At 33.5% G+C, this 17,235-nt stretch overlaps 1 protein-coding gene across 2 annotated transcripts in view; it reads left to right on the top strand.

The window, feature by feature from the left end:
- The window catches only part of LOC127721867 (uncharacterized), a 58,374-nt gene extending 41,977 nt beyond the window's left edge, over positions 1-16,397 (top strand). For both annotated transcript variants that reach the window (XM_052228675.1, XM_052228676.1), the window contains exon 7: positions 1,875-16,397. In XM_052228675.1, the coding sequence (XP_052084635.1) occupies positions 1,875-14,405 (12,531 nt within the window). In that variant the 3' untranslated portion in view covers positions 14,406-16,397. The remainder of the gene's footprint in view (positions 1-1,874) is intronic.
- Positions 16,398-17,235: the final 838 nt, after the last annotated feature.

The raw sequence follows: 17,235 nt of genomic DNA, 5'->3' as shown, positions 1-17,235 counted from the left end.
CACATCTTCTTATTTATATACACATACGTAATAATATCATGAATGCAAACATTAAAATATGATATACTGTCCTCCGTTTTCAGAGCCTGCTTTCACTTTTTTAAAGGGCCAATTTTATCTTATTTAACTTTTTATAATTACCAGATTACAAGAATCATGATTATATTGCTAATCTATAAACTGAAAATTCAGAAATGTTTGTGTGCAGTTATTTTTTACAATAAATTTTTGGACAATCGACAAAAATGTGTGATGTATACCTAAATTCTATCAAAATTTTTATTTTTACAGAATTTTTCTCATCACAATTTTTGCAATAATAAATAAAACAAAAAAGGAGAGGACAAGATTTTTTTCATGTTTTCATAAATTTTATTATGCCCCACCTATGATAGTATAGGGGCATTATGTTTTTCGGTCTGTGCGTCCGTTCGTTCGTCTGTCTGTCCCTCTTCAGGTTTAAGTTTTTGGTCAAGGTAGTCTTTGATGAAGTTGAAGTCCAATCAACTTGAAACTTAGTACACATGTTCCCTATGATATGATCTTTCTAATTTTAATGCCAAATTAGAGTTTTGACCCTAATTTCACGGTCCACTGAACATAGAAAATGATAGTGCGAGTGGGGCATCCGTGTATTATGGACACATTATTGTTTGAGTTGTAGATTTTCATTTCAATATAAATTTACTCAATCTTAAATGAAATTGACAAATGGTTTCGATAGTTATATGCAGGAAACAAAATGAATAAGATCAGCTACCAATAAAAAATGTATAAAGTTGTGAGTTAAAAAATATATAAAAATTTATTAAGAGTAGATCATATTTGACTTTAAAGCTTTTGATGTTTGATTCATCTTTGGCATTCTAAACTACAACTGCCTTTGTAATCTCGGGTATAACATTGTGCATCTAGTGTTGGGAGCTTATGTGTTTGATCCCTCACCAGATTAAACCCAAGACTTAAATATTGGTAGGGGGCCTCGGTGGCCGAGTGGTCTAAGTAGTTCAACTACTGTAATCACTAATCAGTCAACACCAAGGTTGTGAGTTTCGAACCCTGCTCGTGCGGGTGCACTTTACTCTAATCTTAATTAACTAGGATTGTCAGTTTGCATACCAAAGGTTGCCATGAAATAACACAATAGTGATGAAAGTGGCATAAACACCAATCAATCAATAAATATTGGTTATAGTTTGCTACTTCTTCTATGTACATAGCATTTAGGGATAAGAGTAAAGACTGGCTCAAAGACTTAATAATAGAAAAGTAAGGGGAAGTGGTTCGAACTTTTTTCCGCAAAAGACAAGGAAAGGAATGTAGACAACTACAGGAATCCTATATGTCTGTATGTCCGTATGTCCCGAAATTGGTTTCTGTTCTCTAACTTTAGTTTGCCTCATTCAAATATTATGAAACTTATACACACGCTTATTACCACAAAACTCAGATCAAGTTGGAATTTTGGTGGTTTCACTTATGCTGAATTTTTTGTTTCTGTTCTTCAACTTTAGTTTACCTCAACCAAATGTTATTAAACTAATACACAATGCGTATTACCAGAAAACACAGATCAAGTTCAATTTGGGTGGCGTCACTTTTACAGTTCTCTAGTTATGTCTGTGCCCCATGGACATATTCTCCATTTACCTATAAATAATATTTTCGTGGATATTTGGATGTTTTGCCAAAATCTGCATATAATCAGATAGAAAAATTTGTACTTTGTTAAATATTTAAATTCCTGATTATCTTATAACAAAAATTAAAAAAAATTGGTAGCCAACAAACATGACAAATAATAAGGAATCAACATGAATATGTCAATGAAATTGAAAACAGAGTACTAACTTTTAGATTACTTTATTTTGCAGATTGTATCTGGTTCCCAAGATAAAAATTGGATTAGGATTGAACCTAGAACAGGTGATTTACAATCAACAGAAGACAGTTGGTTATCAAATCCTACAGATTCAGTTGAAAAATCTTTTGCGCAGGATTTGGAGTCCGTAGAAACTGAAAATTCCACCATACAATCCAATGACAGAGAAGGTAGTATTATAGGTGACTCAGAACGAGATGTTACGACAGTAAATAATACTGATCAATCAAAAAGTGATGTTACAGCAGAAGGGAAAACTGATCAATTGGAAAGTGATATTACAGGTGTGAGGAATATCGACCAATCAGAAAGTAATGTTACAGTAGAGAGGAATACTGACCAATTGGAAATAGATGTTATGGCAGAGAGGAAGACTGACCAATTAGAAAGTGATGTCACAGGAGAAAGGTATACTGACCAATCAAAAAGTGATGTTACAGGAGAAAGGGATACTGACCAATCAGAAATTGAAGAAATGGCAGAGAGGAAAACTGACCAACCAGAAAGTGATGTTATAGCAGAGAGGAAAACTGACCAAGATGGAGGTAGAAAAGGAAGCACTGATCAGGATGAAAGGACAAATTCTGATGACCTCAATAACACTGTAGAAGAAAATGTTCAGAATCAAGTTGATACTCTACCTTCTATACCAAAATATGGATTATGCAGAGGTAATACTGAAACAGACATAGTTGATATTGAAGTTAGCAGTAAAAATGAAATGGCAGATTCTGTCGACATTGAGACATTGCAGCAGCAAATGGTAGAATCTAAAAGTGACCCAGGAATTGATATTGAAAAAATAAGCAGAAGAAAAAATGTAAATTCAGATAGTGAATTAATAATGAGTCCAGAAAAAGAACAGGAAAATTTGAAAAAATCTAAATGTGCTGTTGAAAGTTATATGAAAATAATAAATAAGATGAAAGAAAAACAAAATGGGGAAAATTCACAGAAATCTCTTCCAGAAAAAAGTAGAGAAACACATATATCAGACAAAATGAATGTGTTTGAAAGTCCAGTATTAGATGAGTATATTGCAAATAATGCTTTTGAGCTGTCTAATGTGTTTGGTAGTCCTACAGAAGGAAGAACTAAATCCGTCAATAGTTCAGAAAAATTGGCCAGGATTGGTAGAATTATGGAAAATGTTCGGGCTAGAAATTATTGTAAATCTAAAGCGGAACGTGAAAGTACGCCAAAATCTCAATCTTTTAGGACAATATCTGATGATTATCTAAATATTACAAGTTCTAATGAAAAAAGTAAAAAAAAGAAATCTAAAAACACAGAAAAAAGTAGTAAGAAGAATGTTGCCAAAACATCTAAGAAAAAAACCAGTGATGTCAATGTGAAAAACACTGAAACAACTAAAAAAGGTGATGAAGAAATAGATAGCAGAAAAAGCAAAATAAAGAGCCCAACTGGTGTCAAAAAGTGCCTGTTTGCTGATTTAGGTAAACTACTGGGACCTGATGATATTTATGCTGCGAGTACCAGTGTATCATCTACAGAACGTTCCACAGATTCAATGGCCGTTACAAATGTTGAAACTTCTAATGGTAATAATATTCCTTCTGAAAATGCGAAAAATATATCTGCAGCCACAAATTTATTACCAGAAGCTGAAGTAAAATCAGAGGAGGAGAGTGAATACTTCAAATCTGTCCAAGAGGACATTGACATATCAAGCTATATCAGCAAAACAAAGAAAAAAAAGAAGTCGAAGAAAACACCTAAAGTCCAAAATCGAAAGTCTTCGTGGAATATGAAAGTGAGCATTAAAAAGAAAGACAAATCTGCCAAAGATAAAAGACAATCTGCAGATTCGACAAAAACTACTAACGACCTACTTGATGTAAGTTCAACTGATTTTGATTTTGATGAAGAGAAACCTGTGCTTTCACCTCAGAATGTTGACAGACAAAACGAATTACAAGAATCGCAAAATAATGATCCTCCATACTTAGATATGGAGCAAGAAGTTGAATTGGACATGAATGAGTTGAGCGTTTTGACTACGGATATTTTACAGCATTTACAACCAGTTGTTTATTTAGAGCGATTAAGTGAAAATCTACTGAATGAATACTACTCAAGGTCTTCATCAAATTCAGTGGATACTGAAGATCAAATAGACGACAATTCAGGTTCCGAAAGAGGTTCTTCAATTGGATGGGAAAGTAGTGATAAAAAATATGAAAGTGACGATTTGTCTGTAAATGATTTAAAGAAATTAAAGAAAAGTAAGACTTCTACAAAGGATAAAATGGTAAACGGTAAACTTTCTTTGAGCAAAACGGCTAAAGATCCTAAAGTACCCAAAACTGGGTCACATTATAGGGCAAATATGACAAAAAAAGGAGACAAGGTAGCTAAAACATGTGACATTGAGAAATCTCCGACAAGAAATGTAAAAGATAAAGATGACAAGGTAGCTAAAACATGCGACATAGAAAAATCTCCATTTAGAAATGGAAAAGGTAAGGCGTGTAGTAAAAAAACTGAAAAATCAACAAAAATTCACAAGTCTTATGATGAAAGTAACTTGAATGATATAAATCCTGCACAATTAATCGGAACAAAGAAGTTGTCAGATGAATCAATCCAATCGAATAGTGCTACAGTATCCAAAGATGGAAAGGAAGTTCCTACACAAAGATATGATTCTAGTAAATTAGTTAAACAAAAGAAACTTGAAAAAACTACAAGTGGTAATGATATATTGCAAACTGCACAGAGTGTCACACAAGTTGAGAGCACCAATTATTTATCAAATGAAAATCGTTTCAATAATGATGATGACGCGACTGATACTGAGTTTCCTGACGAAAATGAGGAAACTGAAATAATAACTAATAGCAGCAATAAGACTTTTGCAGATGCCACTGGATATCAAATGGGTACTAATGGAGAACCAATCACAGCTGAAGATACTACAAGGCAATTGGGTTCTATAATTGTAATGAATACATCTGATGATGCAATCTATTTATCTGATAAAGATCCATCTAGTGAAGGATTGCTGATGGATGAAAAAGAAAAAGAAAAAGACAGTGATCCATTAAAATGCATCTCTGAAACTATGGAATCTGACCTCTTTTTACACCATGGTAAGAAGTCCAGTAATGTTGACACATCTGTGGAGGGTAAACATGGTAATGCAAATAATGAATCATTACAGTATATTGAAGGAAATACACAAAGTTTTCCACTGTCAGGTTTAGGAGAGGACATCAATACTAAAACATCCATTGTAGAAAAGGATGCACAAAAATCACTAGATGAATATGAAAATGACCAGGATATAGTAGGCTATTCAGAAAGTGGTGTAGGGGAATGCAGTAACACAACTGTCAACAATGACAACATTAACTTGAAAGACATTGACAGTCAGCCTACAACATCATCTACAGGACATGTTAATGTACAACAGCCTCAAAGCGAAAAAGAATTCATAGAAAATTCAGATAAAGTTACAGAGTTGACAGGTATCCAAAATGAAACAAATTTTCAAATTGAAGTTTGTGAGGAACATGAAAATGGCGAAATAGAAATATTAAAGGAAAATAGCAGTGGAAAAGCATTAGTAGAAAATAGCACAGTTGCTTTTAAAAAGTTGACATCCTTAGGACATTTAGATGAACAAGTAGTATCAGCTACTGAGGTAGAGGCAAATGAACTCAACCCTGTCATCAATGAGATTGAGCCTAATGAGAACAGAACCTCATTTACTGAAAATGAAAGTAGTGTTCAGATTGAAGACAGTCGGGAAAATGAAGTGAATATTGAAATGGAAAGCACAGGACAGAATGTAACTATAAATGAATCTGAGACTAGCTTAGCAGTAACGGACAAACTTAGAAACTGTGAATGCTCAGATGTCAATACCGAAAGTGATATAAACACAGAAGAACTTGATCATACACAAAATGAATCTAGTGACAATATTTCATTTGCTGAAGATGGAACAATTGTCAAAATATACACTAAAAGACCGGAAATTGCTGATAATGATTTAAGTGATGATACAGATGTTTCAGAAAAATGTAAAAACAATGAAAATTCAGATTCCAATACTGTAATATCAATGACTGAAAATGTACAAACCACAGAGCCAAATTTGGAAAGATTTAGTGAAGATATTAACAGTACAAATAATGATCCACCATTTACTAAAAAATCATGCACTGATAAAACGTCAGATTTTAGCAGTGGGATATCAGAAAATTTAAACCGTATAGAAATCCCCAATAACACAGCAGTTGAAAGCATAAAGACAACTGATACTTCAAGTGTAATAGTTGAAATGGATTCAAAAGATACTGACATATTTACATGTGCAGTATGTGGAAAAAAATTTGGAGATGAATTTGCATATCATTTTCATAGTATGAATAAACATCAGATATCTTCTGAAAAGGAAATTACCAGTAATAAAGGAACTAGGAATAAGTCAGTCACCATGGATACAAATATGGCTACCATTGATACAGGCAAAGCGAATCATGGAAAGAAAGGATATGCAAAAAAACATGCCCATTCAAAAAAGACTGAAACAAATATAACATTAGAAGAAATGAAAATTTTTAAAAAGGACAAACTTTCTAATTTACAAATTACTGCAAATGGACACGATAAAAGAAGGGAGAAGAGAAAAAATAATAATCAAAGGGAGATAAAAAGTAATGTGAACTGGAGGAGAAAAATATTTGAACGAACTGGAACATGTGGAAGAAGAAAGCAAATTGAAGACTTAGAAACAAACGAGAACTCTGAAAGTGATGAAAATGGAAATTTGGAAAAAAGGGAATTTGCCATGCCAAAAAAATATAGAATTTTAAAAAGTAGCCAATGGCTTGATCAGCATATGAACACTGATGGTAAAATTTCTTCAAGTGGAGAATCTGATATAATAGAAACATTAAGTAAAATAAATCCAGTACATAAAAGCTTTCAAAAAGGAAATTTTAATCAAACTGATCTAATCATAGGATATGGAGTTATTGATAAAGTTAGAGAAGTACAACGAGAAATAGTTGAAAGATCAGCTCGGTCAGGACGAATGAACAGAAATTCTCTCCATGAGTCTCCAATTGGAGAAACAACTGACAAAACAAATGAAAGCATCAATAGTGAGGCACAAGAAGTACCTGTTAATGTCCCTCGCAAACGTGGCCGACCTAGGAAAAAGAGAAAGAAGCGCAAAGTACATTCAACAAAGTCACCAACTAAGGATGATTCAACATTAAGCTCAGATAGTTTAAAAATTCACCTTACAAAAGACAGTAGGAAAGGGTATTGCTCTAAGAAACAATGGAAGAGTTCATTACACACATTATCAGATAGCAGTGATTTACCCGAGGAAATGGTATCTCCTAATGAAGATGTTTGGTTTGGAAATAGTCCAGCTGCCTACCCTTCAGTGACAAGCCCACAAACAAACAGTGAAATAGGCCAGGAATCAGAATGTAGCAAGGCCTCTTCTAAAAGAAAGACAGAACATTTGGAGAAGAAAACAAGTTTTAACGGCATTGAATATCAAGCAAAGTCTGTGAGGAAATCCATGATCGGGAAAGTGATGAGGAAAGGAAATCTTAAAAATGATCCATGTGTCAGCTCATCTGAAGAATCTTGTGAAGACATTGGAAGTTTTTGGAAAACAAACCCTGGAAGTGGTCCATGTCATACTATTAGCAAAGCCCCTCAGTCTTCTGATACAGGCAGTGAATCTTCTGTATCTAATAAAAAATGTCCTACAAAAGCAGGCAGAAGGACAAACTTAAGTCATCTGCATGAAAATATTCAAAAGTCTTCCAACCATGGAAAAACCTTTACAAGTAGTGATAGCGATCTGAATCAGATAAATGAAGTTGGTAAAACTGGCACAGAATCAGCAGAAATGAGCAAAGTTTCAACTCAGGCAGAAAATATCAGTAAATCAAATGAACAAGAGAGTACAATGGCAAAAAAGATAGCAAGTGAAACAATCGATTCAAAACATGAAAAATTTGTTGATTTTGATCAGAAATCAGGTAAAAATGAAGTCTTGAAGAAACCTAAAACAGGAAAAGGTAAACAGAAAAAGTCAGGAGCTATTTCAAAACAAAGGAAAGATCATGGTAACATATTTGAAAATTTTGATTCTATAGCAACTGCCAAAAGCCCGGAAAGTGTTAAAGATCACGATAAATCTAATTTAAACGATGAATATGTGAAAACAGTAGAGGAAAGTATGGTCTTACATGATGACAACATCAAAGCAATCACAGGCAAAGGTCTAGAATTCAAAAAGTCACCTAATAATGAAAGCAATACTAATGATGACCTTGTCTTAAGTGGAAACCTGACTCTGATAGATAAAAGCAATACTAATAATGTAAATGTTTCCAGTGGATACCAGACTCTGGTAGGTAGCAATATCCAATATAAACGCGGTCCAGTAAGCAGTATTGAGACTGAGGAAATAATAGAATCTTTAACAGAAATTCAAATGCCATTAGAAATAGAATCTGACATTGAACCTTATAGTTTTCCGATAAGCATTGATTGTGGTGTTTCCTTAGCAACACCTCAAACGACTACAGTCAATTATGTACAGCCTATAAGTATTGTTGATAATGTAGCCACAAAAGATTTGCCATACCCGAATGTTTGTGCCACCTCACATAAGACTATGCATGAAGATTCTTGTAAACTTGTTAATAGCTTGTCACAGTATGCTGTCACTAGCAGGGAAAATAAAACACATAGGAGTCATACCATTGCTGATGATGTAGTTGTTGTTGAATCAGAAAATAAAGTAAGAACTCCCCATGATCAGTCTAATATTGAATCAGAAAATGATGTCACATCTCCCCATGATCAGTCTAATGTGGGGTCAGGCAATTATGGACATAAAGGAAATTTATCACCTAATGGCACTTACATACGGAAAGATAAACACATGGAAAACAAACGTACTGATTTTGCCTTTAAGAGACCAGCACCTGTTTCAGGTAAAAAAAGTAATCCCTGTTCTGATGAAAATGACAGTGATGAAGGAAAAATTATTTGTTCAGTTCCGCCAATTGAAAAACAGCCATCTTGTAGTATTTTAGAAACTGTATTTGGGTCTCATGCAGTGTCTCCTCCTAAAAGGCGAAATGTAGTATTTGTCAATTTAACAAGTAAAAAAGCTAGGGAACTAGAAAGGAAAAGAAAGGAGGAGGAAAAATTACCACAAAACCAACCGAAAAAACAAAATGTGCCTTTCTTTTTTCCTTCTAAGAAAAGAAAGATGACACCACAAATTAACAGGACTCAAAATGAAAATATTTGTCGGCAAGTTGGTGGTCCAACTCCATCTAAGACAATAAAGCTTGAAAGGTTTGATATCATGAAAAACACAGAATCTAGTGGCGGGATATCTAGTAGGGAAACCACTCATTCAATTGGAGCTAAACATTTTAGAAGTAGCAGTCAAGAAAAAAGTGATGCCAAAGGTTCAAACAATGAAGGTGTTTTTAGCGAGGTTTCAAATAAAGAGCATGTTAACGATTGTGGAGCTCAAAATATTGGAAACAAAAGTCAACAGCAAAAAACCAGAGGTAAACATGATGCAAATGTTAGTCTACCTACAAATCAGCGAAAGATGGGTTTTAGTAGAGGCAAAATGATAGGCATCGATGGGAAGCCATTAAATAGAGAAAATATAGTAATTCACAGAGAACAGTTACCTCAAGAAAATTTCAACAACTTTGGGGTAAAAAACATAGGTAATGATAATCAACCAGTAAATCATAGCTATGGAGGAAAAAATATCCATTCATCTAGTCAGTATAATAAAGGAAAAAGTATTAGCCAATCATCTGATAGAGATAACAGTAACCTTTTTGGAACATGTAAAGATATAGAAAACCTGTTACCAACGATTGGAAATTTGCACAGTAATGACATTAGTGTAATGAGCAGTGTGAAACCTGAACAGGGATCCAGCTCCAATAATTTGTTTGATTTTACTAATATCTTCGATGTCAATATAATTACACAAGATAATTTTTATCAAGAATCTACTGGTTTGGTCATTGATAACAAGTCAAAAGCATTGACTGGAATAGATCTGGCTTCCGTTACAGCAACATCTGAAAATATACCACAAAATATGACAGGTGTGAACAATGTACCATCCATGCACAGTATACAAACACAAGGAAATATTGTCTATAAAGATATGTCAAAATTATATTCTGCTGCAAATATACATACATCTATTTCTGTCACACAAATAGGTGGAATTATGCATGAAAGGGATGACCCATCAAAAGTATGTTCGGTTCAAAATGAAACAGATGTAATGCCAAATTTGGTCAACCAAACCCATATACCAGGAAGTCATAATGTTTCAACAAAATTATATGAAGTGAAAAGTTTTGCTTCTAAAAATGGTGATGATCATGTGATTGACTTTTTAAACTTGGACAATTCTCATGCTGATAGATTGTTAGAGGAGATTGAGACCAATACTCAGCCGTCACACGAAACTGATCATGAAAAAATACAGAGAAGGGGAAAGTTAGGGTCTCTTTACATGTCCAATAATGCAACATCTAGTGGGCCATCTCAAGGAACACTTGCTTCCAATTTAGATTTGTCTCAAAAAGCTTATATTTCGACCAAGGCAATTGGAAATCAGATGAATATGAATAATTCTGGAAAAGGTATAAAGAATGCTGAGAGCCAATCTGATATAACATCCAAGCCAACCAATATACTGGATAATTTAATTCTGAATGAGAACAAAAAGTTAGTTGTCTCCCTTCAAAAACTTACACATAGTGACATTCAAAAGCAAACTCGTGTGACTGGTTTGGAAACGATGGAAACAGAAACAGATTCTTATATTGAAGAATTTGAGGAGGATGATGATTTGCCAAGCTTGAAACCATGGCATTGTGCTCTTTGTAATGAACAATACCGTCTTAAAAAAGAACTTATTCGCCACATTTCTATAGTCCATGAAATTTCACAGTTTGATTCTCGACTAAGAAACTATATTTGCAACATGGAGGGTAAACCAATGTCTAATAATTCTCATATACTTTCAGATGATATACTAAAAACAGGACAAAATACAGCTATGTCTGTAACATATGCTGATGTGAGCAATAAAAAAGGTCATGGTCAAACTGTGCCCTATAGTCAAATTGCTCTCGGTCACAGAGACAAGATTATTACAATTGTGGATCAAGAAGAGGATTCAGTAAACAAAAGTGTTGGAACAATAGAAAAGAAGCAATCAAAAATTGTCACCAATGTCAGTATTGATCCTCGCTGGAAGTGTCTAATATGTCCGATGAGATTTCTAACAAAAATCGATGTAATTCAACATGTTAGAATGAAACATAAACAGACCACTAGTGAAAGCACTCCTTACGAATTTGAGCCTGCAAGCCGTCAAACTGATCAAAGTAATCAGTCTGCCACAGGAACTTCAGAGAAATCTAGTCTAGGAAATAATTCATCTTTTACAGCTCCAAGGAAAGTTATTAGGAGAAAGAAGGAGGAAAAGAAGAAAGCAAAAGTTAAAGAAACATCGGAAATATTAATCATATCTTCTAAGACAAATTCTATTCCTTATGATATATTTCGAGCACCTATGGACGAACCTGAAGAATTGAGACAGATATTATCAGTAAAATGGTACTGTAAATTATGTCCAAACTGGTATAGATTAAGGAAATGCTGTTTACAACATGTACAGAAAGAACATGATATCAGAGGTAACTGGGCCAGGTTCTACTTCCATAACTCACAACAAGTAACACGTATTCCGAGCATGGAAATTTGTACAGGTCCTCATGTTGATGTCAAGGCATATCAATTCTGTATTGTTTGTGGGCGATCTTATGTAGATGTGAACGAAACAACAAGACATGTACGTCGCAATCATGGCTACATTGCGGAAGTTCATCGTACAATGTGTGTTCAGGATAAAATGGACACAATAAAGATAATAGTTGCATGTGACATTTTTATGGATTTACATATGTATGTTGTTGGCAGTAAATCGGCCTTACTGGTCCAGAAGGACTTTTTTGATGAACTTTTTCAAAATTGCATGAGTAATAATATAAGAGATTTCAAGGATTCAGATGTGGCTGTAGCAAGGCAATTAAAAAGAATTCTTTTTGAAAATGGAATGATTAATTTGGAACCTTCGGAACAAGAGATGTTGGGAGATGTTGCTCATAATTATGACGTCTACAAAATATCATTTCAAGAAGATTTTCAGTGGGATAGAGGAAGTCAGAAACATGGATCCACGGGCGGAAAAATGTCGCAAGACGATAGCGATTCTAGTGAAGACAAAGATCCTAACACATCTAGTGACAGTAGAAGAAATGTGTCCGAAGAGACCAGGACGTCTGATAATTCTGGCAGATCAGACATTGTATCATTGCATCGTTGTCACAAGTGTAACCTTTCCTTCGAAGACAGGATGGCACTGGACAAGCATAATCTAACCCACAAGATTCAGGTCAGATTTAGTTGCAGACTTTGTAGTAAAAATTTTCCAAAGTTATTTTTCCTTCTCCAGCACTTAGAAGTAAAACATAATCAGACACAAGCAACTTATTTCCAGTTTGTTCTCGAACATGAACAAGTAATTGAGGAAGAGGCTGAGACTGAGGAACAGATCATGGACCAAGCAGGTAATGAATCTGACTCATCAAATTCTGCCATTATCAATATACAATCTGGTGAAGATAATGAGGATCAGGAACTTGATTCTGATGATGTTGAAACAACAGAAACAAGAACATGTTTTGTTTGCGGAAAAAATTTTGAAACAAGACTTTCTTTATTCACTCATTTGAAAGATAAGCACAAAATTTATAAAAGGAAGTGTTTAAATTGCAATAAGAATTTTTCTTGTAAGACTGACCTTCAGAAGCATTTTGCAGATATTCACGATATTGATTTTGTTGTTGATTTGTCGGAGCAAATCTTTCGTTGTTTTGTATGTGATGTGATTATGGAAAGTCGTTCTGAACTAAAAGAGCATTTGCCAACACATGAGAAAGAGGGTTATAATTGTAATCTGTGTGAAATGACGTATACTGCGCCTTCTAGTTTGAGATTTCATAAAAGGACAGTGCATTGGAAATTAGAGGGCACAAGGTCATGTAAAATCTGTGATGATAAAATGTTCACCAATATGAAGGCTTATGAATCTCACATGTTGAATCATTTTTATGATTTTCTTGGTCCAATGAAATGTGCAAAATGCAATATTACATGTAAGAATAAAAAAGCATATAAACAACATATAGCAAGCCATGGACTGTCACTAGTATGTGAACATTGTGGAAAAGTTTGTTTGGACCAGCATGCATTACGTCATCATGTTGTTACTCACAATTTAAGTAAAAAATGTGAAATTTGTGGAAAAATGCTAAATAAATATAGTTTGAAAAATCACATGACAAAAGTACATGGTGAAAAAGAAAAGGCAGCATGTCCACATTGTGGTCGACTCGTTAACCAGAGTTACATGAACGCTCATATCGAGGAAATGCATAATAAAGTTAAAACTTTCGATGAGAGGAAGAAAAAAGTTTGTGATGTTTGTGGAAAAGTCTTTAAAAGACCAGGACTACTGAAAACACATATGGTCGTGCATACAGGAGAGCGACCTTATGTATGTGAAGTGTGTGATCGAAGTTTTGGTTATAAAACAGCATTAAATACTCATTATGCCACACATAAAGGATTTAAGCCACACAAATGTAAATTTTGCACATCATCATTCTGGCTAATAAGTCAATGTAAGGCACATATGAAATCAGACCATGGATATATTGACCCAGATTTGAAACATGCATGTCACTGTTGTGATAAACGATTTAAACACTTGGCTGGTCTCCGTTTACACATGGATGAAACTCACCCTGAAATGGTTCCGGGTCCAAAGTTTTATCCTTGCCATAAGTGTAAAAAAGAGTTCAAATACAGGAAAAGTTTGAGGGAGCATGTAGCGGTGTGTTCTCCAGGAACAGAGTTGGGAAATTTATATAGGAAGAGAAATGATACTAGTAATTCGTCAGGTTTTGTTGATTCACACGAACCACATGTTGTTGAAATGGATGTATTTGAAACATTTCAAGATGTAGGTCATAATGAATTACAAATTCATGAGCAGATAATTTCGGATCAACCACACCTTGCAAGTGGGATGATACAAAAGCAGTTGACCACTGTAGACGGGCAGCAAATTATTATTCAGGAACAATCTGGTGATGTATCCTATCAAACAATATATATACAGTCAGAAGATCCAGCCAGTCATGGACAGGTCTATGTTCAGGATGTATCAAGTCAGGACCAAATCATTCTACAGGAAGGAAATAATGAAGGGGAGATAATTGTGGCTTTACCTGACAATTGTGGTGAATATAATGTTGATTTTCTGACTTCTAGTAATGCTATTGTTGAAGAAGGAGATATTGGATATGCTGAGATAATTGTACAAGATCAATGAAAACTGTTATTATTTTGTTTAATTGAATCATACGGTAGTAACTTAGAAGGGCCTTAAATTCAGTATTAATCATGTGTAAATTTATTAATCCCAATCTTTGACAAATTGTGACAATTAAAGGCACTGAACTTTCATGTTCTGTGCAGGATGGGTTTTTCCTCAAGACGAACAATTTCTTTTTGACTTAAATCAAACCGAAACTATTTTTTTCAAAAACATACAGGAACAAGAACTTTTTTAAGAAAATAAATTATTTTTGTCACTTCTCTTCTGAAACAAATTAACTTTTTTTTTAAAGAAATTTAGAATCAAACAATTTATTAAAAAAAAACCATGACCGCCTACAAAAGATGAATGGTGGGTACCTAAGGCAACGTTTGTTAATGGAATTCCTATAAAAGTTGAATAAAATATTATTTCACTTTCTAAATTTTAAATGAAAGTTACAAAGTTCATTCTACCACAAAATCATTGCATTAAATACTGAAATTAAAGTATCATGATCATGTTGCTGTTGTGACATAAATTAATAGACAGTATTGTAAAGGCCATTATAGAATTAATTTGATTTTAAGGATGTTCACTACTCTTGTTTTTGATTTTTTGTCTTATTTGCTGAATCCTCTAGTTTTATCCATGTAGTGCCAATAAAAAATTTGCCCGCAAACCCTACTTTTATTCATATTTTAATTATATATAGTTTAAAAAGCAAATTTTGAAAATCTTATTAAAATTCTTGTTATTTTTTATACTATCAACAGTCTTTTAAAAATCTTGTTATTTTGTAAAAGAGGAGCAAACATCCTTAAGCTATCCTTGTATACAAGGGAGATAATAAGTCAAAGGGAGGTAAATCAACAATACTTTGAAAGAAATTAAGATAAGAATATTGTTCATTGTTAAGATTGCCAATCAGTATCATATGTATACTTTTTATGGTTGTTGTTAATTGGTCTGTCATAAACTGTTGTAAACTAAAATGGGTATATTTCAAGTCATTTGCTTTTAACTTTACATCACTAATAGTCTATTTGCCAATTCTGTACTTGACCTTTTAAATAGAAATCCATTTGTACGAGTTGTTTCCCTTAGCTGTTAGAAGGGACATTAATTTTCACTGACAATGCAGAGGTGGCGACACAGCAAATTTATCTGTATGTAATGTGTCTTTTATGTTTAAGTTTTTTCAAATCTTTTAATTGCATTTAATCTTTTGTTAAACTAAAAATATTTGATTCAATAGATATTTTTCATTATAAATTGATTAAAACACCATTACATTAATTTTAACTTATCATGCTTTTCATGGACAGCAGTCTATTTTGTTTGGTTTAGAACCAATCTTCAGTTGACAAAGGGAAACAACTTGTTGAAAGTGTGTATTAAAAGAATCAAGAGTTTTTTTGCTCTGTGTTGAAGGCCTCACTGTGACTTTGAGATGAAGAACAGCAATAAAAGCGCATTCCTTTGCTTTTTGTGTGTTTTTTTTTGCTGTGCATGTACTGATTTTGTGTCATGGATTGATACCCGTATCCTTTGTTATACGACCGCAAAAAAATTTTGTGGTCGTATATTGGTATGACGTTGGCGTCGTCGTCGTCCGGCGTCGTCGTCCGAAGACACATTGGTTTTCGCACTCTAACTTTAGTTTAAGTGAATGGATCTTTTTGAAATTTGACCATAAGGTTAAATACCACAAAAGGAAGGTTGGGATTGATTTTGGGGGTTATGGTACCAACAGTTAAGGAATTAGGGGCCAAAAATAAGCATTTTCTAGTTTCCAGTCAATAACTGTGGAACGGTGTATGGATCTCTCTGAAATTATACTACAAGTTTCCATACCACAAAGGGATGGTTAGGATTTGCTTTGGGGGTTATGGCTCAAACCGTCTAGGAATTAGGTGCAAAAAAGGGGGAAAAACAAGGTTGTCCTGGTTAATGGACAAATACTTTAGTACAAAACATAATTTAAAGCAGTGTAAGGGAGATAAATCAAATACATCATTGAAATTATCTCCCTTACACTGCTTTTAAATTATGTATAAAGTAATGGTTAATGAACAATAAAGATAATTTAAAACAGTGTAAGGGAGGTAATCCAAATACAACGTTTTGGTTACTTCCCTTACACTGCTTTTAAATTATGTTTAAAGAAATGCATATTTATAAAGGAAGACCAGTAAAAATATCTGCAAATGTTGCATCTTTTTTTTTTACAAAAAAATCCATATGAAAGATTTGACACTATATTTTTAATTCTATTATAAAATAGATTAAGTTAGCACTATGGTAAATTTAAATGGGTAATTATGGTTGCCAACTCCATTGGAAATTTGAATTGAGATTATGACCATATCTTGAGGGAAAAAAGGGGGGGATAAAAAGAAATTGTGGGGGGTCAATTTTTTCTCATTTCAGATTTCAGAAATTAAAAAGAATTATTCTTCAAATATTATTTTTTTTTCAAATTTCAAATATTGAAAAATTTCAAGAAGTAATCTTTAATTGCACAGTATGGCGCATTAGATTTGTAAAATCTTTGATCACATTTATTTATTTGTTATGCCGAATCTAACAGTGTATTTAGATTTTTAATTTTGGGTCCAGTTTTCAAATTGGTCTACATTAAGGTCCAAAGGGTCCAAAATTAAACTTTGTTTGATTTTAGCAAAAATTGAATATATGAGGTTCTTTGATATGCTGAATCTAAACATGTATTTAGATTTTTGATTTTTGGCCCAGTTTTCAAGTTGGTCCAAATTGGGGTCCAAAATTAAACTTTGTTTGATTTCAACAAAAATTGAATATATGGGGTTCTTTGATATGCTGA

This window comes from Mytilus californianus, unplaced genomic scaffold, assembly GCF_021869535.1.
Source record: "Mytilus californianus isolate M0D057914Y unplaced genomic scaffold, xbMytCali1.0.p SCAF_12, whole genome shotgun sequence".
NCBI classification, from domain to species: Eukaryota; Metazoa; Mollusca; class Bivalvia; order Mytilida; family Mytilidae; genus Mytilus; species Mytilus californianus.
The sequence above is the reverse complement of the archived record's forward strand: the minus strand, read 5'-3'. Positions and strand labels throughout refer to the sequence as shown.